Raw genomic sequence first — 24,508 nt, 5'->3', positions numbered from 1 at the left:
GGTCCTGAGGTTCTTCTGGACTTTGGGCCAGCCATGATCACATGGTGTACGTAGTCAGTCTAGCACTTGAACTCTGGTGGTTCTGATCCAATTCCAGGGTGTGCTCCATTATACCACACTGATTCTCTCTTAAATCAGAGAAAATTCTGTGTGTTGTGGGGTTGCAAAAATTTAACTTAATATTTTCTGCCATAGTGTAATATTTTTATAGAAAAACAAAACATAATCTGGGTAGTTTCCAAAGTCTTTCTAAGGCTGTCAGGCTGATCAATCAATTGAAATTGTTGTACTTAGAATCTTTACTTGAAATGTATTTTCATGTATTTAAATCTGTTTCTTTCAACAGACAGCATGCAAATTTGGCTGGTACATTGAGTGGCCATGCGTCCTGGGTGTTAAATGTTGCATTTTGTCCAGATGATATTCACTTTGTGTCCAGGTACTCAGAATTCTTTTTAATTTTACTTATTTTCAGCCATGTCTGATTCTTCATGGCCCCATTTTTGGGGTTTTCTTGACAAGGTTACTGGAATGGTCTGCCATTTCCTTCTTCAGTTCATTTTACAATTGAGGAAACTGAGGTAAATAGAGGTTAAGTGTCTTGCCCAGGGTCCCACAGCTAGTAAGTGTCTGAGGGCAAATTTGAACTCAGGTCTTCTGATCCCAGCTGCAGCGCTCTAGGCACTATGACTCCATCTGGCTGCCTCTCAGAATTCTTAGTTCATCTCCACCTGCATTTCTGTAAATGATTCTTGTGATTCTTCTTACTTGTGAGGCGTTGATGTTTTATTGTGGAACATCATGTTTATATTCTTGAAAACTTGTGTGGTTTAAACACATGTTTAATGATGTTGAAAGAGATGATCTCCTGGGTTCTTTTGTACAAGGGATGATCATCCCCAATTTCTCTTTAGTGTAAATCCAAATCTTCCCCTCACGTGTTTGTTCAAAGCAAGTCACCTCTCCCCCACCCTCCATGGGGATGTCTCAGTCTCAGAATTCAGTGATCTTGTTGCTAAATGTTGGCCTACTTGGCCAAGGCTTTTTTTCTTGAAGTGCAATGTAGCTCACTGGTTTCACTTTAATATTTTCTAGTTCATCAGACAAAAGCGTCAAAGTTTGGGATGCTGGAACAAGAACTTGTGTCCACACGTTTTTTGACCACCAGGACCAGGTATTGTACATCTCCCTTGGGTCTTGAGGTCTCATGAGCCATAAGGGCCCTACAGTCCTTTGGCCCTACCAGCTGGCTGTTTGAATTGACCTCACTCAGTCTTTTCTATTCTTTTTGATCACAAGGCAGCAGATAAAAGAGCCATGTCTTCTCAGTAACATTTACATATGTCTTTTGTCTCTTTCCTGCTCTTCATTTCCACTCCTACCAGCCTAGTCTGGGCCTTTGTCCCTGATTGCCCAGACCATTTCAGAAGCCTCTAGGCTGTGCCCTTTCTAAGTATCTTTAACACAGTACCCCAGTAGTGGTCCTTCTAATCCACAACTGACCATGTTTTCTACTCACAAATCCTCACTACACTCTGGCACTTGTCACTACAGATCTCATTGCTGCCTTCCATGTATATCACACTCCACTCCACTGGAATATTGCATGTTTCTGTGAACAAGCCCTTTGTGTCTAATACCTGTATGCCTCCCTCTCTCCAGAGTCCCTGGCCAGTGGCATTCTTCTTATCCTTTAAGACTCAGTGAAAATGGCCCCTCTTCCATGAAACCTGCACTATCTTTCCTTCCCCAAGCTTTCCTTCAGGAGCACTGCTCAGCCTGGCTTTTGTAGCTCTCCTTTGGTTTTCTTTTATGCTCATTTCTGTAATGTATTTCGTCCACTCCTAAATAGTAAGTCATACCTTGCCCAGTGAGCATGTGCTTAGTAAGTGTTTATGGAATGGAATTGGACAGCAAACCTCCAGGCAAATCTTTGAGGCCATTCTATCAGCTTTGGCGCCTGTTCAGTTAGAGTGCCCCATGAAAATTCTGTGCCTCCAGGTCAAAGGATGGAAATTCTGTCTACCATTCATTCAGTGAGCATTCATTATGTTCAGGTGATATTTCGCTGTTAGGGAGACAGGAATAGACACAGTGCTTGCCCTTAGAGATCTTAAGGTCTGATGGGGAAAGATAAGGATATTCCTGAAATGGTTAATGGACCAGAATATCTAGAGTCCTGGACTTGGAGTTAGGAGGACCTGGATGGAAAGCTGTGTCTCCTACTCACTTGCTCGGGGACTGTAGGTGAGTCATGTCATTCCTTAGGGCTTCCATTTCCTCCTCTCTGAAATGGGGTGTCCACTTCCCCGGGGCATGTGAAACACAAGAGAAATAATGTATGTAAAATGTGTAACTATGTCAGAATGTGCTTAGTCCCCTCAGAGAGGTACGGGGCACTGTGAGGATTCAGAGAAGTGACTGGTTGGGGAGAATTGGAGGAGAAGCTGGAAGAAAACGTGGTCAGGATCAGCATTGTCCTTGGTGGGGGAGGGGGCCTTGAAGGATTGGGACAGGAGCAGGAAGGGCGTCCCAAGCTTCAAGACCGTGGGAGCAAAGGGAGAAAAGCAGAAAGTTATGAAAAGAGTGTAGGAAACTGCAGCTCAGGGTGGTGTGCCTGCAGAGTATAGAGAGTGGTAGGAAATGCCAGGAAATGGGCCTAAGCACTGAAGGCCTTCCATGCTGGGCTGAAGAATAGGGCCTTACCTTATAGGCAAGAAGGATTCCTTGAGCATCTTTAAAGCAGGAGTGGCACAGTTAGAGCTATGCTTTAGGAAACCAAAGTGACAAACACTTGGTCAATTCCCAATCAGATGTAGATGAGGAAACTTGCAAGTAAGCACCTCCAGTGCTCTCCCTGAGGTATGTCTGATGGATTGTGTCTGGGTACTCCAGGAACTGGAGAGGACTGCATTTGACCATGTCAGGCTTTGAAATCCTCTCAGGTATGTGGGCCATGGCCAGACAGCTCAGGACTTTTGATGGCTGTTGTCAAAACAAAGCACACCTGTTTCAAATCATGATTCACCATATTTTGGACATGGCATGATATAATTTTTCTTAGTCGGTCCCAATTTTAGTTCTTCTAACCCATTTAAAACAGGGAGTTAGAGATACTTGCCCTGACAGTCTCTCTTTAAACTGCTGGTGGAGGCAGACCCTTAGAGGTCCATTTATTTGCCTACTAGTAAAATGCTTTCAATTCTAAGTATTGTATACATTTGAAATGTCAAGTTTTCTTTAAATACTAAATTTAAAAAAGATGATTTTCCATTATAGAAATTCACTTTTAATAAACCGTGTCTTCATATGGAAATGATTTTGTTGATTTTTCTCATTTTGATAAAGATTGAAAAGAAATATTCCTTCCCTCTTCCTTCCCCCTTTAATGATGGCTGCAATTACATGTACTTTGCTTTGACTTTTAATCTTCAAATAAATCGATCCTAACTGTGTGGCATAACTCTTAGTTTTGACAAAAGTATGGAAGCTTCTGAACATGCATATTTTACTTGAAAGTCATAAATCATGTAGACAGCTGCTTATATCATATTACCTGTCAGAGGCTGCCATTCTTCAGCCGGGTGCTGTGTTTCATTCCAGACAGCTTGGCTTGGAGGAGACCCTTTAATGGTGGCAGCTGTTTCAGGATACCAGTTTGCGTATTGGAGACTTTAACCCAACAGCTTAAACTTGTTCACAAAAGTGTGAAAGTTGAGTTTATAACCTGTAAGAAAACTCTGTTTATTCCCTGGTGACTGATTTCACCTTGGGTTAAACTCTTTCTGTGTTAAGATTTCTGTTCCCAGATAAGATTGGCTGTGCACCAGATGTAGGGAGAAGATAGAAATTCTCCTTTTGGGCCGGAAAGAGGTGAAGAAAATTAACCAAATAACACTGGAGGGGAGCTTCCCCTTAAAAAAAGAATTTGGCCAACTGGTAGGGGTTAGTTAGTGACTTCAATTTAGGATTTCTGGTCATGGGTTTAAATGACTGCCAGCAGAGTGAGCTAAGAGAAATTTGTGATCGAACAGTTTGAGAGTTCCCAACTGAGAAATAACCTGAAAATCATTTGCAGGTTCATTTTCCTCCTGTTTGAGAGATCCCTCCTGTAGATTTATGACCCAGGAGCCCCTGCTGAATTTTGCATTGACCAGGGGAGGGGCTCTCTCATTTTACAGATCCAGAGGGGAGGTTACCCTGGTAAGAAAAGGGGTGGAGCTGGGATTTGAACCCAGTTTCTCTGTCCCCAAGTGCAGTCTCTTTTTTAGTACACCTCCAGGCTTGATGTGAGTAGTCTAGTCTAGAGATACTAGCCCCTCTGGGGTTTTATAAATCTTCATTCTTCAGAGATTTGGAGCTGAAAAGGACTTTGGAGATCAGTAGCAGCCCTGAGGGGAATGACTTGTCCGAGTTCACACAGGCAGTAGATAGCAGAGCCAGGATCTAAATGGATGTTTCCTGACCTCACTAACCCAGCCCATGTTCCTCTTAACAGACTCTTCCTAACCTTGCCAAGCCTGCCCTTTGATGTCCAGGCCATGTGATGGGACCTGAGAGGGTTCAGCTGAAGCAGACACATGTCCTCGAGTGTTGATAAATACTAGGAATGGGAAGGAAGAACATTCTTTGTACAGCCGCAGGCCGTGTGCCAAAGAGCAGTATAGGAAGACCCAAGTTCCACTCTGGCCTTAGACCATTACCTAATTGGGTACCCTGGGGCAAGTCTCTTAACCACTGTCTGCCTCAGTTTCCTCACCTGTAAAATGGAGATAATAATAGTCCCTACTTTCCAGAGTTGTCATGAAGAACCAGTGAGATGACATATACTAGAAAGGCTCTAGCTACTGATTATCTAGTTCATTATTGCTCTGGGATGAGAAATGGAGAAACCCCACTTCACTCTTCACTCCGTTAAAGTTGGGGAATGAGGGAGGGCTAATTCACATGCTGCCGAATGAACATTGTCTTCTGTCTTCACACTTGTCCAGTATGATGAAAAGTTTAGAAGTGGGTGCAGCAATCGGATCTGAGTAAAGGCCTCAGTGGTCATGACCTTCTATTTTCTTTGCAGGTCTGGGGAGTGAAATACAACGCAAATGGTTCCAAGATTGTGTCTGTTGGAGATGACCAAGAAATTCATATCTATGACTGTCCAACTTAATCACACTCCAAACCGGGTAGGCTAATGTGAGGGGGGAGGAAGGCATACAGAGAGGGATGGACTACGACATCCCCCACCTTTGTACATGTTAACAGATGGATTGGGCAGAAACTTTGATATTTTTGGATATTCTTGATAAGTACAAACAAATTTATATGTAGTTGTCATTTTCATTCTTTTAATAAAGAATGGTGTATTCTCTGCACAGGTATTTAAATATAGTATGAAATGTCTTTTTAACTCCCTTATTACCTTTCCCTGTGTAGACATTCTATTTTTTTCAAGTGGACAACCCATATGCGTCTAAACAAATTCACTTGAGAGAAGAACCATGAGTCATTTTAATTAAAGTCTCTTGAAATTACGTGTTAGTTATGTCAAGAAGAGACCAGTTTTGCTTCCAAGGAGCTATCTAGTTATATAACCTTTTCCCCTTTTATTCTGGTGCTTAAAACAAGGCTTACCACCTAACTAGAGGTATTTGTTTCTTTGGTTCCCAGTGATTTGGTTATCGAACAGACTTTCCTGCCTGTCATGTATTTTAAGCTACACAAAAGTTATTTTTGTGCGCTAAAATTGAACTTCCTTACTTGGAAGTTTCAGTCATTGAAACATTGCTTTGGAAAAAAAAAAATTAGAAAAGAAAGAAGAGAAGTTGGACCTAGAAGAAAAAAAATTTATGAATAAACAAAAAACTCAACTATATTTACAAAAAGGCAAAGGGGGATTATTGCTTGTTAAATTTTCTAGTTCAGGAATATCAGATAATGTCTTTTTGGTTCGAGGGATTGACAGCTTTCAGGGAGATATTTCAAAGCTAAAAATTGCTTAGTCATTTAAACTCTTGAGCCTAAGTTTTTTGAGGAACAGTATATTCAGCTACCTGCCTTATCAAATGGCAGTGTGGAAAGCACTCTGTAAGCCTTAAAGTACTACGGAGATGGTGTGACACAGTGAAAGTGACTTGGTGGTGGAGTTGTTGTATCCCTTAGGAAAGAGGAGAAATCTCCACCTTAGGATAAGTAAGAGGGGGTCAGAAAAAGATGATGTCGTAGGAACCATAGGTTGTGCACAAGACCGCACACAATTCCCCTTTTTTCTAAGTATGATCTTTGACCTAATTTCTTTCTTAATCCTCAGATTAAGTCATATTTTAACTCCCTTTTCCTTTTCCATAGTAATTAGAGAATTACTGTTAGACTGGCATAGAATTTTCAAGAACTCAAGTGTTGATACCATTCTGTCTCACCTCCAGCATGGTCTAGTCAAAGATGAATGGCTTGAGAATCAGAAGATGTGGATCCAAGTCCAAGTGATGGGACTTGATAAACCGTGGAGCTTCTCTGAGCCTCAGTTTTCTTTAGTTAAATTACCACCATTACAAGATGGTTGTATGGAAAATGCTTTGTAAACAGTCAAGTGCCATGTGTTAATATATGATCATGTTATCTTTATAAATTGACATTTTTAAGGGTGCCTAACTTTCCTCTTAACACAAATTTTCTTAAAAGATCAGCTTACAGTTTAAATGTAAGTCGTCATGATAATGGATTAAAAACTGATGCAGTTTTTTTAGCAGTTAGTATCTGTGTCTTAGAAGCCATGGTCTAATACATTCATGCCTTTAATTAGCATGAAGTATCTATACTACCTGAATTAATACGTGGTTTTTCTTCATATTTGTCAGTTACACAGTTAGGAAAAGTGATGCAACTAAGTCTGGTATCTCTAACATCTTTTGCAATGACTCCATGGGGTCTGTTCACTGGGCGCGCAAGACTCAAGCTTTGAAACTGGCAATGAGTTTCCTGACTTGATATATCCGTGCTTTCAAAAGGAATAAAAGTCACAACTTTCAAATCCCAGCACAATTTTATTTCCAGAATGACTTGAAAATACAGGTGAAAAAATTATTTAAAATAACACCCCTCTATGGTCCCCATTTAGACAGTCTACTTAATCAACAGAAGAATGTAGAAAAATAAATTAAATTGTAATAGAACTAGCATTGCTAAGTACTAATCATTCTTGTTAGGAAAACACACAATGGCAAGAATGGGGGAGGAGAAGCCTTGATTCATTTTAAATGTGAAACTCCATTTGTGCACAGGGAGAAAGAAGTTCCCACATTGCTTTGTTCTGTGCCAGAATGTTATTGGCCAGACATGGTTTTTTTCCCCTAAGCACAAAGTCTCACGTTCACTTTGAGCACTGTCCTACCTGTATGATAGCCTCTAAATCTGACTGTTTTGAGTCATTGGGAAAGGAACCATTAACACTGTACAAATGAGACTTAGCCCAGCAACTGTTATCTGGTCACCTGGACCTGACTGCATGTCTACATTGCCTCATGGGTCAGAATTCAAGAAATGACCTTTATCCACTGTAGCTGAGAACATCGTAGCTAAATGAGGTCTGTATCTAAATGAGATAATAATAGGATTATCTTCTGTTTGGCGTTTTTCAATTTACTACAGGCTTGGAAGGACTTAACTGATGCTGTTTCCCATCTTTCTGTCAATAACCACACCTCAGTTATGTGTACTTGTCCACTGGAACAAGTGGTAGCCAGCTCATGCCTTTTCAGGCTGGCTGACTTAGATCACTTATAATAGAATTCAGTGGAATTTGATGGGCAGGTCAAGGTGTGATGGGTTGGTATTAAATCCAAAAGACCCACAAACGGCCAGTGACAGCATCAGAATAGAAGCCCTCCGAAGACATGGTGGGGCCCACTAGCTGGTTATCTGCCATCCAGAAACAGAGTAGAACAGAAAAAAATGCCCTCGTGCAAGTATAAAAGCAAGCTTCCTCAGTCATCACTTTTTTTAAAAAGTTAAATTTTGTAGGACATGTGAGTGAAAGAAGTGGCAAACATTAACATATTGAACATAGTACTTGACAGAACTTTACAAATTGTTCCTGAAGCCGCTCAGACTTGGAAATATCTCCCCTTGGTACTATTTTACTAGATACCCCAGCATCTGAAGGTCATGTTTGTTACTGGAGAAAGAGCAACACAATGGCTGTGGGGATGCAGAGGATTCTCTGCAGTGAAGCTCTTTGGCTTGGTCAGTGTTATGCAGGGGCCAGCAGGGAAAAAGCAATGTCAGATGAGCACCCGGCAGCCAGGGGCCTGCAGCCAAACTGTATTTTCATTATCCCTTCCAGAAAGGTGGTATGGTTTGGTTTTTTGCTTATACCACAAATGTTTTGGAAGGGTTAAAGGTAACATAAGAAAACAATCCAAAACTGCCTTGTAACCTCCTCCAGGTGAGAAGTGTCGTCAGCCCTCACCAGAGGGTGGACCAGGTGCTGTGGGCTGCCCTTCCCATCTCAGTATGGTGAGGCAGGTCAGCTTGGCCTGGGTGCTCTATTCTTTCCCCAGAGTGGCATTTTTGCTGCAGTGGGGGAGAGCCCAGAGATGACAGCATTGCTCGCTGCCATGGGTGCAGTAGCTGCTGGACTGCCCTAGGGCTCCAGCTCTGACACTTGAGAACCACAGCTTTCAGTCAGAGGCTTCTCGAATCTACAACCTAGAAGTGTAAATGAAAAATTCCATATACAGACTAGATGTGATTTACACTAAAAAAACATTTAAATATAAATTAAGCTATAACTTAAGATACAACCAAAAAAGGGGACACTCAGCAGTTCTGTGTGCTGAACACATACATACATACACACGTACACGCACACAGGACACCCCAGAAACGAGGCCGTTAAAGCGATGCCATTTTCATTGTGCCAACTTTACATTCATCAGTTTGCAAGTCCGCGCACACCACGACACGTCACGCTGTCTGGCACTGCACTCCCGCCCTAGGGCCCTCATCGTCTTCTTCATATGCTTCTGCGCTGTGGCGCCAGTTTTGTTCGTTGGGGTTAAATTCCTTGAGTTCTACTTGATCCATGTCATCTGTGATTCTTATTTTTTGTCTCGGCGGAAGTAGAGCTTCTAACTGAGGCAATTTGTCTTGGGAGAGCCAGTGTTTTTCAGGAAAGATAACCTATATTGAGGGGAAAAAGCCTACATAAATAGAAGGGAAAGGGTGTCATTGGAACAGATTTCATGTAATAAGAGGAAACAAGACTTACCAAGAACTGTATGATGAGAGAGCCTTTCTCTAGTGGTGCTTTGTAGATGGGCATGCCTTCATTACGTACACATTTCAAGTCACCATGCTTTATCACTTCACCTGCCCATAAGAGAGGTTGGTTTTATTAGGCACTAGAAATGAATAGTCTAGTTCTACAGTATAGCTGAATGCAGCCTATATAATAAAGTGTCAGCGTGATGTGAAACTCGGGGGGATGGGCTTGAAACCTTGAAAAGGCATCATTAAGTATATGTGATCTACCAGAAAAAATCTGTAAAATGATCTAATGGGAAATTTAGACACGAGAATTTCTGTGTGGCCCCCTCCCCACTCTTCACCAGTATTCAAAGACTAAGCTTTACGAACTTCTGGCTAAAGCAGGCTATGCTTGCCTGTTAGAAAGGTAGTGAGGTCAGAACAGTGTCTGTCATCTGAGAATATTGGGCAGAAGCACCTGGGATATCATATAAACAGTTAACCAGTGCTCTTAAAGGAAAGAAACTCCCAGCAACATCGGAGCAGAGTTCTGACAAACACTTTCCTTACATCCACACACCTCAAGGACATGTTTTTGTGAGCATTTTCCCTTTTGCATCCACCTTCCAACATTTAACCACATATTTCATCCACATACACTGGGGGAGAAGGTTGGAGGATACAATATTAGGCCCCTGAATTCAGCTTCTGGATAATAGTGATAGTCACTAACAATTATCACAAGCATACAAGGGGAGAAAAAAGAGGGCTGCCAACAAAGTAATGAAGGCAGGAAGAAACAAATATATGAGGATCATTCCCCTTATTAGATAAGCAAAGGGGGTAATATATTAGTATTCCACATAGCAGCAGTGAGGCCTCCTGTGGACTGATACAAGTCAGTCAAAAAACACTTTGGAAATAACTATTGTGGAAGTGATACAAAGTCTTACCTCCTAGTGGTTTGGTATCACGGAGTTGGAGGCCCTTTTGGGGACCAGGATGTTTTTCTATGTCTCATCCAGGGTGGGAGCGCCTTTGACAATATCCCCCCATCATCAAGGGGCCACCTGGTGTTTGTCACAAGGCACTACTAGCTCCTAAGTGATAGGAAGTTCCTCCTTCTAGAGCTGAAATCTGCTACCCCCTCTGTAACTATACACTACAACTGGAGGGCTGCCAATAAGGTCCAGATCACTCTTAGTTTGAGCAAAATAATATTGAAAAAAATTACCCACAAGTACAGGACAAGAGAGACCTAACTTGACACTATTTACATGGAATAAAAGCTAGAAGTTTTAGCTGATCTCAACCTTGAGCCAGTTATATGTCATTGCTGGGTTTTTGGAGAGAAAAAGAGAAAGAAAGAGAGAGTGAGTGTGTGTGTATTTTTGTTTTTAAAGCTAATGCACTTTTTTAAAGGCTGTAATGAAGCATGATGGGCCACTGTTTTATGCTTAACTTACACTGCTTCTGCCTTCCTGAGTAGGGGCCTGCTAACTCTGATCTGAGGACCAAATGTAGCCTCTCCCTGTTTCTGAGCATCCACTGAGCTAATAGGATGGTTTTATTTTGTTGTTTTGTTTTCTTTTAAGGCATTAAGGGCACAATTGGTTCAAGCTTAAAAGTCCACTTAAACTTCCAACTATTTATTTCTTCTATGTAAATAAACATTGTCAAGTAAGGTCCCTCCCCCCCCCAAACATTCTTTGGGCAATCATTTTCTTGTGCAAATAATTTTTTCAAATCTTAATAATCTCAGACATATGAGTTTGGAATTTACTTACAAAACTATTCTGCCTCAAAAATTGTACTTAAAAAGACAAGTCCATCAATGCCCAAACAAACTGAGGAATAAAGTGAAGTAGAGCTAAGCATCACATAGGACCAAAGAATAGAGCCTAAAAATACTATCTGGACTGTTGGTATTAGAATCCCTGTGATACGTGGCAAGGAATGATTCCTTACTTAAGAGACTTGGTGTTGGAATGATAATATACTGTAGAGACCAATGCTCTCGTAAGAATACAAAAGTATAAGAGGATGAGATGAATTTCTGTCCTAGCCTAGTTTTGTTTTCCAACCCCAGAATCCTTCCCAAATTGTCATTTTTCTGTGACAAGTCTGGGTCCTCTTTTAGTAGGATTTGATGACTTGTGTACATTTGGAGAAGGGGAAGAAAAAGGTGGGTCTCTTGATTTGTATTGTTTTTTACTATAATAACATGGAGAACTGAACATGAGGATAAATGTGGGAGAAAGGAGTAAAGTAACAATGAACACAACTTTTTTGATGAGATCCCATCAAGAGATGAATTGCTTCTATACTACTGTATAAGTAACACTCTCAGGCTTCACTGAGGCCTCCACAACATACATGTAAGCCCACAGCCCATCAAAAATGTATTTTTTGCAGGCTGTCTGTTGTGCAGGCCTGTTTGCACACAAGCAGCCTGTGGGCCGTATGTTGAGCACTCCCGGTGTATACTGATAACCACAATGATTAGGGGATTTGAGTTCTTTCATCTGTTTCCCTTTTCCACCTCTTTTTGGTATCAGTTATTATCTTTTTGCTGCTGATACAGTGATTGCTTCTAGCAACTCAACCCCTCTACCCCTTCTGATATTTACTTTGAACGTAAGACAACTGGCCTTGTTAGAATAAGATTAATTAAGGAGATGGAAATATGGAGATCTGAGGAATATAGAGAAAATACAGAGACCTTAGGAACAGTGTGAAAATTGGGTACTAGCTACCATGGCTGCTGAATTCAGGCTTTTAAAAAATCTTGATTCTTTATTGTGTCAGTCTGGGAAGCTGATCTTTCTGGATGGGCACATGTCAGTGTAAATGAAGTATTACTATAAAAGGAAAGGAGAGAGTTGTGAGGGACTGGAGAAATACAAGAAAAGAATGGGAGAGGAAAAGGAAAAAGAGGAAGAGAAAGATGACAGAGTTCTGCTAAGCAAAGTTTTCTCTGCCTTCATGGGCTTAAGTCTAGAAGTCTTCCTGCTTTTCTATCTCTCTGAACACCCCCCCCCACCCCCCCCCGGGCTGATAAACAGAAACAATGGTCTTCTCAGCCCTGCTTCTGTGCCTGCAAGGGTGTGGGCCTCTTGGATCCATCCTTGGTTCCCTGCCCTTTTCTCTTTCCCAGGTGGTAACTGCCCCAGAAACAAGTCTTCACAATAGCAGTTACCACATGGTACATGTGTTCCTTTAAGGAGTGACTCAAACCCCTCCCCTATACATACACAGTACTCCATCCCACCCCATGTGGAAACCTAGGATTCATGCACACTTCTAGCACAGTTTTTAAGGGGAAAAAATATTTAGAAATATATATTTCAAAATGCTCTAAATCACTATTGATTAGAGAAATGCAAATCAAAACAACTCTGATGTACCACATCACACCTATCAGATTGGCTAACATGACAAAACAGGAAAATTATAAATGTTGGAGAAGATGTGAGAAAACTGCAACACTAATGCACTGTTGGTGGAGTTGTGGACTGATCCAATCGTTCTGGAGAGCAATTTGGAACTATGCCCAAAAGGCTATAAAACTGTGTGTACCCTTTGACCCAGCAATACCACTTCCAGTTCTGTATTCCAAAGAGATCATAAAAACAGGAAAAGGACCCACATATACAAAAATATTTATAGCAGCTCTTTTTGTGGTGGCAAAGAATTGGAAATTGAGGGAATGCCATACGTTGGGGAATGGCTGAACAAGTTGTCGTATATGAATGCATTGGAATGCTATTGTGCGATGAGAACAGGCAGACTTCAGAGAGGCCCGGAAGGACTCACGTGAACTGATGCTGAGTGAAATGAGCAGAACCAGGAGAACACTGTACATACTAACAGCCACTGACTTTGATGGACTTAGATCTTCTAGCAGTGCAAGGATCCAAGACAACTCCCAAAGACTCAGGATGGATAATGCCATCCACATCCAGAGAAAGGACTTGGGAGTCTGAACGCAGAGGGAAGGGTATTATTTGTTCTTCTTTTGTGGTTTGTTTCTTTCTCATGTTCCTCCCATTAGTTCTAATTCTCCTTTACAGCATGACTTATGTGAAAATATGTTTCAGTAGAGCCTGTATCAGATTGCATCCTGTCTTGGGGAGGGTGGGGGAGGAGGAAGGGGGAGAAAATTTAAAACTTGAAATTTTATGGAAGTGAACATTGTAAACTAAAAGTAAATTATAAAAATATTTTTAAAATATAATATTTTGGGGAAGTATGCTTTAAAAAGCAATATATGTATATATATTTTATATGATCATTCAGGCAAGACTGGTAGAAGGACAGGTATGGTGCGTGGGGGAGAACGGGTGAGCGAACACCAAAGAAGTGTTTATTCATGGCTCTGTTCATCCCTCCTTCCTTCTTCACTCAGCTTTGGACTGAAGGATGTCATCATTCAGACTGGGCTTTGACCAGTTCATTAGCTATCTCACTCTTACTTCTGTTTCTTTAACCCTTGATCCTTAAACCTGTGAAGACTGATCTGAGTGGTGTAGACTCATTAACTAACTGAGGGAGAAATCATCCTGACCAGGGCAATGACATAGAAAACCTGTTAAAAAGCAGCTCTCGTGAACCTCTTGTTCAAACCCTTCACAGACTTGGTATCTTTTGATTCTAAGCCTTGTAATCTATTTGCATCTGAGGGGTCGACTTCATCAGTTCCTCCATAGTAAATGGAAGAAATTACAACTGCCACTGTTCTTGAGAAAGCCACTTCAGGATAAACTAAAAATGTGCGTTCATTGACTAAATATCTCCCATGGTGTGGGGGTGGTGTGTGGTGGTGGTGTATGTATGTGTCTGTGAGAGATATGTATGTTTGTTTTTATTTTACCACCCAGGGCCCAGAGGAGAGAGTGTGGATGTATTCGCTTTTTTAATTTCTCCTGAATAATATTTTTTTCCCGAATTACATGTAAAGATAGTTTTCAACATTCATTTTTGTAAAATTTTGAGTTTGGCCAGCTTAGTCTTGACCATTGCTATTGGAAAAAATAAAAACATGGCCTAGTGTTGTGTTACCTTCTTCTAGTAAAGGACAGAGAATGGGATGTGGGGAGGCAGAAGAATTGGAAGCAAAATGATTTGGCTGGACTTGACTGAAGGTGACTGGCAGCGAGTGCCCAAGGCAAAGCAATCCCACAAACCTTCCATACAAATGATATGGAACAGACAGTAGCACTCTTGACCCACCCCAGAGCTCACCTGCCTTCGAGGTTATAACAAGAGTGCGATTATCCAGTGTTTTGATCGTCTTCTTGAAGCCACACAAAGCTTCCGTGAGCTGAATTTTCATTTTCATTATCAAGTCATGGCCTCTTCTCTGAAAGACGCCATGGTCCTTCTGGTCCAGCACGATGATGACATCACCAGGCTCAAGCTCAGGCTCCTGGTCTCCTTCTCCATGAAACATAATCTTTTGTCCATCTTTCATACCTAGGAAACATCATCCCTTATTGATGAACCATTTTCTTCATTACGGTTTTTTTTGCAAGCCCTTTTTCAAGAAGGGCGGGAGGGGATATAGCACCTGTTGTTACGTGATGGGCACCACGTTGGGCACCTCATCTTAACAACCCTTGGGGGGTGGGTGCCATCATTATTATTCCCATTTTACAGTTGGGGAAACTGAGGCAGATGGAAGTTAACTGACTTGCCAGGGCTCACGTAACCACTGAGTGTCTGAGGCTGGATTTGAATTCAAGTCTTCCTGACTATAGGCTCAGAGCTCTATCCACTGAGCCCCCACCTGCCTCAGAGGCCTTTACAGGCATCTCTCTAACATGATCTCTGTAGAAGGGGGCTAGGATCATCACTCCCTTTTTACAGATGGGAAGATGGGAAAGGAGAGGTCAGATGTTCTAAGTCATGATCATGTAGCCAAGTCAGGAGCATTCTGGAATAGGACTAATGTTTCTGTATGCCATTTGGATTAGTTTGTCAAGTTCACTCATAGTTCTCATTTGGTGATACATGTAGATGTACCTGACACTATTAAGCAAAGTCATAGTGATAGGCAAACACAGAAATAACGTAACTTGAAATGTGAAAGAGTTAAGGATAGTATTGTACTTTTTGGTACTGGATTTTGTTCTTTCTTTGGTGTTTAGGCCAGGGATCGTTTGCTGTTTGTAAAGTATTCTTATATTGATTGTAGAGTTTTTTGTAGAGTTTTGTAAATTTTAAAGAGGGCTGTGATGTTGTCTGTTAAACATCAAGAATGGCATTGAGCCCGATTCCTACGTTGGGGCAGCTGGATAGAGCAGGAGGGGAATATTACGATAAAATTTGGATTCAGTCAAAAGGCCACACTTAAGGATCCAGAAGGCCACATGTGGCAGCATCAAGGCCACATGTTCACCACTCCTGGTTTAAGCTTTTGAAAGATGGTGGGTCACAGTATCAAAAAAGGGGGACAAGAGAAAAACCCCAGAAAAAAAAAGACTACGGTCCATTATCCACAAAGAAGTCCTTGTGTCTTAGAGCTAAAAAGCTTTTATAGCACTCTTAAGGAAGACATGACAAAATTTACGACTGATTTTATTTCTCCATGTATTGTGCTGAACTGGATTAGGGCAGAACCTTGTACAGGGATGAGTGTTTGAGTCCTCAGAGCTTACTTGGATGACTGGATGTTTATTGGGAAAAAGTTGGGGATGAGGGTGGGAGGCTGAAATTAGCCCTGGGGCCTCACCTTTTTCTATGTGAACTTCTATAATTTTTTTCTCTCTTACAACTTTACAGCCATTACAGTTCTCACACCGGTCCTTGGGGTTAATTCGTTCACCTTGGCCTTTACATTCAAGACATACTGTTTGAATCTGCTGGACCATTCCTGGCCCAATCTGCTGGATGTGAATTTGCATTCCTCTCCCTTTGCAGATGGGGCATTTTTCAACGGATCCCTTTTTCCCACCAATTCCTAGGGAAGCAAAACAAAAATGAAATTTATGATCTCTCTCAGAGTTAATCAGAGCCAAAAAATCTGAAAGCTATGGGTAGCGGCCACATGTTTGTACTTTGTTCCTTTGAAAACATATACAGAATGAAATGGAAGACTCAAGTTAAACATCTCTGCCTAAAATAGCTACAAAGTTGAAATGAAATATTTTGTTTTAGTCTGGCGTATCCTGAAGACCACCTTAGAATTAGTTTTTTGTTGTTGAATCATCTTTCAGTCATGTATCTCTTCATGAGCCTTTTCTTGAGGGTTTTTTTGGCAGAGACAGTGCAGTGGTTTGCCATTTCCTTCTCCAGCTCATTTTACAGATGGGAAAACTGAGGCAAACAAGGATTAAATGATTTGCCCAGGACCACACACACAACTAGCAAGTCTGAGGCCAGATTTGAACTCTAGAAGATGAGTCTTCCTGACTACAAGCCTAGCACTCAATCCACTAGTCACAAAAGGTTTTTGTTGCTTTTTTTTTTTTAAAACAGTGAGGGACATTTTAAAAGATATGTATTAATAAATACATAAGACTGGCATAAAATTTCAGTTTTCTTAGCAGATAGTAAATTTATACTTGGTGAGAAAGCAAACTGTGTGTATGTAATAATGAAGAATGGGGGGGTGAAAGTGTGTGTTGTATTTCACTTTATTAGTTTACAAGATATGTACATTGACTCTAAAGTCTGGGAAGTATTCCTCCTGTCCCCCTCCCCTCCTAATTCATTACCTTCACATTTGTCGCAAATTACATTTTTCTGGAGTGCGAGTTTCCTTGTGACTCCATTATATATGTCTTCAAGTGATACAGACAACTGATGCACGACATTCTTGCCTTCCAAGAAAAGGTATACGAATATAAGGACAAATAGGTTAGAAAACCTCAGTGTTCAGGTTTAGTACGAGTCACCCTAAAACAGAACAGTGCTTCTATCTCATCTAGTGTTTCTCTTTGGCCATCAGGGGAATACGTTCAAGGAGTTTTTCTACCTCTATATTTCTGTGAATTAGGCTGTTCAAGTCACTTACAAGTCAACTCTTTTAATCTGAGAGTCTTACATCTTAGCTTTAGCTAAAAATTAAAACTATAAGTTAATTTGCTGAGAGGAAATCTGAGAGAGGCAGATAGGAAACTCTGTACTCAATATAATATAAAGCAATGTAAACAGAAGAGACTTTAAATAAAGAGCCCACTCATTCCTGATAATCACTCAGTTGCAGCTTATTTCAGGAAGGTAAAAACTAGACTTCCTAAATCAATAAGCAACATTTTTTTTTTTATGTGAAATAAATAAGCTCAGTCTTAATGGGCCTACCCTGTCTTCTATCCTTGAGTTCTCAATCACATTTTTATAAATTTTTAAAAGCTTGGTAGTGTTGTAGAAAGCAAAGAAATATCACAGGTTAAAGGAAATGTACCCTAGCCACTGTCTGGGACAGAATGCATTAAGATAATTCTCATTAAAAAGGCACGTTTTAATTTTTAGTATTCTTTGTCTTTTTGGAACTGATCTAGGTCCTTCTAACTCTGGTTAGTAAATCAACAAGTGAAAATAAGTACATTTATAAATGCTTAACTTATTGAAGATCAGATGTTTAGGCCACAACCAAAAATAAGTAAATTAAAAAGGTTTCTGAGCAGTAAAAAAAAAAAAAAAAAAAGCTCTCCTCCCACCTTTCCAAAGGGCCCTTTTTCTATTTAATTTACAAACAATTCTAACAAATTGGTAATTTGTTTTTCCTAGCTGTATATCAGATTATGAAAGATAGAAAAGAGGTAAAGGTGTATGGGGTAAAGGAGGTAAGGTACCTAAGAAATACCAGAGACCATTCGGAAACAAATTACTCTGAAAAGCCTAAATCTGGGGCCATTCGTTGTATCCTTAATAACACACCTCCATAGCTGCCGAAGGCCCATTGCTGAGTTTGCCCACCATAGAACAATCCAAGTTCATAAAATGCATCAGTTCCATCACACAACAGGTAAAGGGAGGAGTGGGGAGTGGGGAGAAGCCTCAGGTAACTGGAATGTTCACCTTGTGGAAACCCAACAAAGGTTCAGTGAAGGCTTTATTTTTGCCTTTGAACACAAGGCAGGCAGAGTGCAGCAGCCAGAAAAGCTGACTCGATTGAGCAGCATTTATTTAAACAACAGTTAGGGGCCAGGTACTGTGCTAAGCAACTGATTTTGTTGGTATGTGGGCAGGGCATTTAAAAAACCAAACAAAAGCCTCAAACTTTCCTTTTGGGAGTCAGGGGAAGAGGACTGATTGGTTTCTGAACAATTCTTTAAGAGGTTTATGACCTTTTTGGGATGAGGGTCATGACACTGACATTTTGGCAGGCTGGTGAAAACCTATGGATTTCTTAGAATGATGTTTGTTTTTGCCTACATTCAGAATTGAAGGAAACATTAAATCTCCGTTACTAGTGCAAATAAAAATACAATTTTTTCCTATCCAAGTTCACAGCCCCACCCCTCATTCCTGTACTCCCCAAACCCCTGTTCTATAAGGAATATTTTACCTCTGTGTCATTATACCTCTTTATTACCTCTATAAAGAATACTTCATGAACTTATAAAACATTTGTAATACTCAGTATTACCTATATTCATACAATCTAGAGGATACTTAGGTTAGAATACTATACAGAAGTGTATAGAAGTTCAGTCTTTTTAATCTCGTTTATTATGAACTTAAATTGAGTGGTCTAGAAGAGGGCCCTTGTATGTATGATTCTGGCACATTTAAGACTTAATTTTAAACCTCCCCCCCCCAAGACCATTCACCTCTTCTCTCTCTAGTCATCCGTCCTCCACCGCCAAAGAACATGTCAAAAATGTCCATGGGTGATGAGAAGTTGCCGCTCGTTGTGCCTCCTTCTTTAATAGCCTGCTCCCCACCCTGGTCATAAATTTCCCTTTTCTTTACATCTGAAAGTACTTCATAAGCCTGGGAGATGAGTTTAAACTTGAAAACAAAAACAATAACAAAACCAGAGACTGAGTTGAACAGCTTTAACAGGCAGAGCTATCATCTGAGTAAGAGCAGTTCTCCCTCCTGGATGCTGTTCCAAGAACAGGAGCTTGCTGGTGACTGTCAGAGTTACAAAGGGCTTCTCCATAGCTAAGGCAGTACAGATAGAGGGGAAAAGCAGGCTTCCCCAGAGGGCCCCTGTCGGTGCCTGGGCATGGCTGTGGCTGTATGTTGCCAGCCAATGTCAGAATCAGGATTTGATTCTTGAGGCTCATGTTCCAGATATCATGTGGGGCATATTCCGTTTGCCTTTTCCTCCTCACTGGTGGCTCATACGGCCAAGACAATTCACCTCCATGACTGTCCTGTTTTTCCTTTGTACATAACATGAGCGGGTTACTTGAATTATAACTTCACATGCTTTCTATAAGGCTCAAGGAGCTGTTGTTAAATCTTAAAACTTACAATTTATAATGCATATTGTGACCCGGGCTGAAATGTTTCTGTGCATTTATTCGTACATTATTTCTTTGAGGAAGTAGCTATTATAGGCCCCCTTTTGCAGGCAGGGAAACACACAGCACCTTAAGTAACACAAAGGGAATTAGGACTTTGGAACTCAGGTCAAGCTGCCCTCAGAAACTGGTGATTCTCACATTCACAATGGCTAAGTCCATCATAAAAATCACAGTGAGAAATATTAACTGACTACCAATGAGGATGAGGCTTATGACTTGGATAGTTTTGGTAGCTTAACTAGCCCTTTTTTCTCTGTAGTAATAAATAGTTAAATGCTTTGATAATTTTGCCCTTGAAACTACTGGTAACTTGTCATTTAAAGACAGAAAGTATAGATCAGACTTTTAAATTCTTTTATCACAAACTTTAAAACAAACATGAAAACATTAAATATACAATGAATAGAAACTGAATTTTTTACACATATTTTTAAAGTATCTTAAATTTAACACTAAGTAGCTTGTCTACCTTCTTCTAGCACTAGACAGTCTAAATACTGTGGCCAAAGAGACAAAGCTGGCCCCAGCATCATCAGTAAGTACCCACAAAGTTTGGTTGGTATTTCCATCTGCAAATAACTTTGATCCCCACACCCAGTACTGGGTCTTTTTAGCTTTATAAAAGTTCAAAGTGACCCAAGCTGACTAGTTGCCTCACTACTGCTATATATTCTAATCCCCTCCAGCCCCCAGTTATACTGCTGGCCCTAAGCTGGTGGAGTCTGTGTACAAAGAGCTTGACCACAAAGCACAGCTTCTAAGTAATGCTGATGCTTAGCAACAACCCACAACAAGATGGAATGAGACCCAAACTTTCCCTGCACGGGGGGAGGAAGGGAAAGAGGTCTTGCTCTCTTCACTGTACTGTCATCAATAAGAACAAAAACCCAATTAGTAACCCTGAGAGAAGAAAACAAATTTGGTAGCCACATATGGACTTTAAAATTACACCTCACCATTTCCTTCCAAGAGAACTCAGGTCCTCTCTGTGCAGGGGCCATCCACGTCATGGGGCCTTCTTATTCTCCCTTGTGGAAACCCCCATCACCTTTTTTGCCTTTTATGCTTGTTGAATGTGCCAGTCCACTACTCACTTTTCCCTTTTTTGACATGAGGGGTCTGGACTAGGATTTCTTCTCTAACATGGTGTAACGTTCTTGCCTGTTTCCTCCACTAAGATACAGCAGTGGTGCCATTTGGTGCTTTCCACTTGAGAGGTTTTCCCATACACTTAAAAAAGGGACATTGGATTTGGAGTCTGAGGACTTGAGTTCCAATCCCTGCTCTTATTTTATTTACTAACTATGTTATGATCTTAGTTTAGGCAAGTTCACTTCATCATCTGTAAAAAATAAGGTTTAGCTAGCAAATTCCTTCCAATTCAATCTGTGATTCTCTTCCCTAATCTTAGATAAGGACAAGCTAGTCCATAACTCCCCACTTCCCTGCCTTCCCCCTTAGGTCAGAACCGTATTTAACCCCAACTCAAGAAGACAGGTTTACGTAAATTAGGCCATGGACTGGTTTGGGTGGGGTGTGCACAATGTCTTACAGCTAACTAAAATGGATTTCTAAGCCTCCAGCCTACTGGCACACTTCAACATTCAATAATGAAAATATTCTAGTATAACCAAAGAATTATATAAGTATTGAAAATATTAACAAAAAAACTGTACAAATATTTCTTTAGCCAACCCAAGTACCCAAAATCCCACAGAACAATGATTGGCACTGCCCTCAAGGAACTTGCTTTCCATCAGCTGGAATAAGTATAATTCAAAAGAGGTGGACATCTTTTGACATCCTTCACTGTAAAGAGAATTTAGTGGATGCATAATGTTTAAAGGAAAAGAACATATTCTCCTGATGGGGAGGGGTGAATGGTAGAGCTAAATGGGAAAGATTTCTATAAGAAAGAGGGGCTTATGACTGAAGATGAATTTATAGGGTGTGAGGGAACTGGAGGGAGCAAATGGGCACAGGGAACCACAAAACTGAGACCAGCCAGAATGACTGAATATTTGAAGGGAAATAATGGTAAAGGAGTCTGGAGCTAGCTTGCACAAATAATCTGAAATGCCAGACAGGTTAAGGATTCTGTATTTTATCTCACTGGCTGTGAGGTTTTTAGATCTGGGGATTGATAAGGACTAAATTTTTTGTTGTGAAAAAGCAATCTAAGACGACCATTCTGGAAATTAGAACTGTTTATAAAGCCTTTAAGAATCTTGAATCACATTTTCCAAGAACAAGAAATAAGATCATCCATGATGCTGACTGCATCTACAGAGCTGACTAGCAAGCAGCGTTGGAGACCTTAAAATGACCTACGTAAGACAAGAGAAAATTAGTTGTCCCCTAAATATAGATGAGAATGAACATAAGTGGGCAAGAGACAAATGGCCTAAGAGCAAGTATTTTAAACTTGTGACGATGGCCGTCGTTCACATAAAGCACATGCAGCTAAATATAAATATTCCATCAGTGCCCAGGCAAATGTGCTCTGAAGCAGCTCCCACTTTGAAATGAATAAGGCAGACAGGTATTTTGATACCAGGGTTGTTTCCATAGGTACTAAACAGAAGCCCCGCGGTGAACTGTGGCTAGCTAGTCTGCCTGAGTGTCTCCCCCAAGCCAGCTCCAGACTAAAGGAGAAGGAAGCCCGCAGAGCTTATATGGAAATGACAAAGCATAAAGGACGTACTGTTACCTACAGGGAAGGAGAATGACCATGGTGCCTTTCTCCAGGAATCCAATATTTGATAGTCATCTTTTTTTTTTTTTTTTTTGGTAAAGGGACAGTAACCATTAAAAGTATGAAATCGGGCACATATACAAAAAGTGTTCCTCTTGTTTGTTTGAGACTGAGTCCAGGTTGGAAATGAAGGGGGCTATTTCTCAGCCCAATCCAGAGACTGACAAGGAGCTTTTGACCTGGGCTAGTTGCACCGGCCCCAATTCACCACCTCGTGCTTAGTGAGAACACTGAATTCTGGTTTTAGTCCTATTATATACAGGTCACTAAGTCAGCGAGTCACAGAAACCCACCAGCTTCAGTATCCCCCTGGTAGCAGGGATCGATTATTACAGGCACCAACCACCATGCCTGGACATTAGGGTTTTTAAGTTCTCATTTTTACACCTGGCAAAATTTTCTCAGCTTAATTAATGGAGGAGAGTGGGGTATTGGCGGGTACTTCATTTGCGACTATAGAGAAACTAAGTTGTCCTTTGTAAACATTTGGGTTATAAATGAGGCTACTGTTATACCTATCCATGTTCACTTTTCAGCTTTTCTTGACTACTTTGTATCCGTTTAAAGCTTTGTATATAAACATTTATGACAAGTAGCGGGCTGCTCTTTTGATAACCCTTGAGAACCTTTGATAGTCGGTCCTCCTCCACTCATGCCCGACTCTGCCAAGATGACAGCTCTGACCCCGACAGAGCCTCCGCGGCTGCTGTTCTCCCATGGAGAGAAAAGAAAAAGATCGTTGGTCCTCCTGGTGATTCTGCACCCTGAGAAATGCCTGCTAGGGCTGACAGTTACCGGCTGCTGTCCAGGACCGGCCACGCTGAGCTGCCCACACAGCACCATTAAAGGCTGACTGCTTTAGATAAAAGTTCCTGCCCCCTCCCCCGGCCGGCGGGGCTCCCGTTTCCCCCCGCCAACTTTCAACGCCCATTGCTGGGGAGCGCGGGGCTCCGGCGGCCGGCCGCGTCCCCTCCATCCCCCTCGTCCTCCGCCCGGCCCCCGCCTCACCTTCTCGCCCTCGTCCGGGTTCTTGTCCGGGTGGTACTTGAGGGCCAGCTTCCGATACGCCTTCTTGATCTCCTCCTGGGCGGCGCTGGGCTTCACCCCCAGAATGTCATAGTACTCGGTCTCCTTGACCATCTTCGCTCTGCGGGAGGGGGCGGGCGGTCAGGCGGGCGCGGGAGCCCCGAGGGGCCGGGGAAGGACGGGCCGGACGACTGGACGGACTGGCTGAGGAGGCGGCGGTGGCTGCCCGAGCCCTCGGGCCCCAGGTCGGTCCGGCCGCCGGCCCGCGGCCCCCGCCACCCGGCTAGCCCTGGTCCCGGCCCCGGCCCGCAGCCGCAGATCCCCGGGCTCCTGGCAGCAGCCGCGGCCCCCCGCCCGAGGACGCCCCCAGTTGTCGCGGTCGCCTCCCCACCCGCCCCTGTCCCGTGCGGTCGCACACACGGCCCAGGGGCTCCTCCGCGGCCCCTTTTATGGGTCGCCGGCGGAAGGTTCCTCCGCGCTCGGGTGACGCCACAGTGGCCCTAGAACGTTCGCGGAGGTTCCCGCGGGTGGTGCGAGCGGAGGAGCTTCGGCCCGGCCGAGGTGGGAGGAAAGGGGGAATCCCCCTCCCCTCAGGGACTCCCCATCCCTCGGGAGTCCCCCCTCCCTCCCCCGAGGATTCCCCCTCCCTTCCTTCCCTAGGCCGGTCTCCCTCCCCTTCCCCAGGGGGTCCGCCTCCCCTCCCCAGGGGGTCCCCCTCCCCAGGAGGACTCCTCCCCCGGGGGATCCTCCATCTTCTGGGCACTCTTCACCCTCAGGGACCCCGGCGCCCCCACGGGCTCCCTCCCCGCCGGGTCGCACACTCACTCCGGCTCGGGGGTTTCCGGCTGTCCCTCCGCCTCCCCCGAGGTCCAGTTCTGCCCGCCGCCCCGGGCCATTTCGGAGGCCTCGGGCGGCTCGGCGGCGGTGTCGGCGATAGCGGTGATCGGGCAGGGGCCCGGGGCCTCGGGGCGGCGGGACCGGGGGCCACGGGGCGGCGGCGGCG

The 24,508-nt window shown here is 42.6% G+C and overlaps 2 protein-coding genes across 11 annotated transcripts in view; one reads left to right on the top strand and one right to left on the bottom strand.

Moving 5' to 3' along the window:
• The window catches only part of SKIC8 (SKI8 subunit of superkiller complex), a 24,226-nt gene extending 17,202 nt beyond the window's left edge, over positions 1-7,024 (top strand). For 4 of the 10 annotated variants that reach the window (XM_072628603.1, XM_072628602.1, XM_072628605.1 and 1 more), the window contains exons 9-11: positions 347-439; positions 1,096-1,174; positions 5,075-5,381. In XM_072628603.1, the coding sequence (XP_072484704.1) occupies positions 347-439; positions 1,096-1,174; positions 5,075-5,164 (262 nt within the window). In that variant the 3' untranslated portion in view covers positions 5,165-5,381. Of the gene's footprint in view, positions 1-346; positions 440-1,095; positions 1,175-5,074; positions 5,382-6,342 lie in introns of those variants that run through there. The other 6 variants (XM_072628604.1, XM_072628607.1, XM_072628611.1 and 3 more) reach the window with 3 other exon arrangements.
• DNAJA4 (DnaJ heat shock protein family (Hsp40) member A4) lies at positions 7,018-24,508 on the bottom strand. Its single transcript, XM_072628601.1, has 8 exons — positions 24,331-24,508; positions 23,488-23,626; positions 19,020-19,200; positions 16,959-17,063; positions 15,974-16,201; positions 14,485-14,715; positions 9,263-9,363; positions 7,018-9,174 (listed from the first exon to the last, which is right to left on the bottom strand). Exons 1-8 carry the CDS (start codon positions 24,399-24,401, stop codon positions 8,959-8,961), a joined length of 1,272 nt encoding a protein of 423 aa, XP_072484702.1. The 5' UTR covers positions 24,402-24,508; the 3' UTR covers positions 7,018-8,958.

This window comes from Notamacropus eugenii, chromosome 1 (assembly GCF_028372415.1).
Source record: "Notamacropus eugenii isolate mMacEug1 chromosome 1, mMacEug1.pri_v2, whole genome shotgun sequence".
In the NCBI taxonomy this organism is placed as follows: Eukaryota; Metazoa; Chordata; class Mammalia; order Diprotodontia; family Macropodidae; genus Notamacropus; species Notamacropus eugenii.
This window is presented reverse-complemented; position numbering and strand designations above follow the sequence as displayed.

Excerpts from the sequence above, each read along its gene's own strand:
- DNAJA4 (XM_072628601.1), bottom strand. The coding sequence starts at position 24,401 with ATGGCCCGGGGCGGCGGGCAGAACTGGACCTCGGGGGAGGCGGAGGGA. Across the intron at positions 17,064-19,019 it reads GATGACTAGAGAGAGAAGAG|GCAAGAATGTCGTGCATCAG; the intron begins GTGAATGGTCTT and ends TTTTCTTGGAAG. Across the intron at positions 16,202-16,958 it reads AATTTGCGACAAATGTGAAG|GAATTGGTGGGAAAAAGGGA; the intron begins GTAATGAATTAG and ends TTGCTTCCCTAG.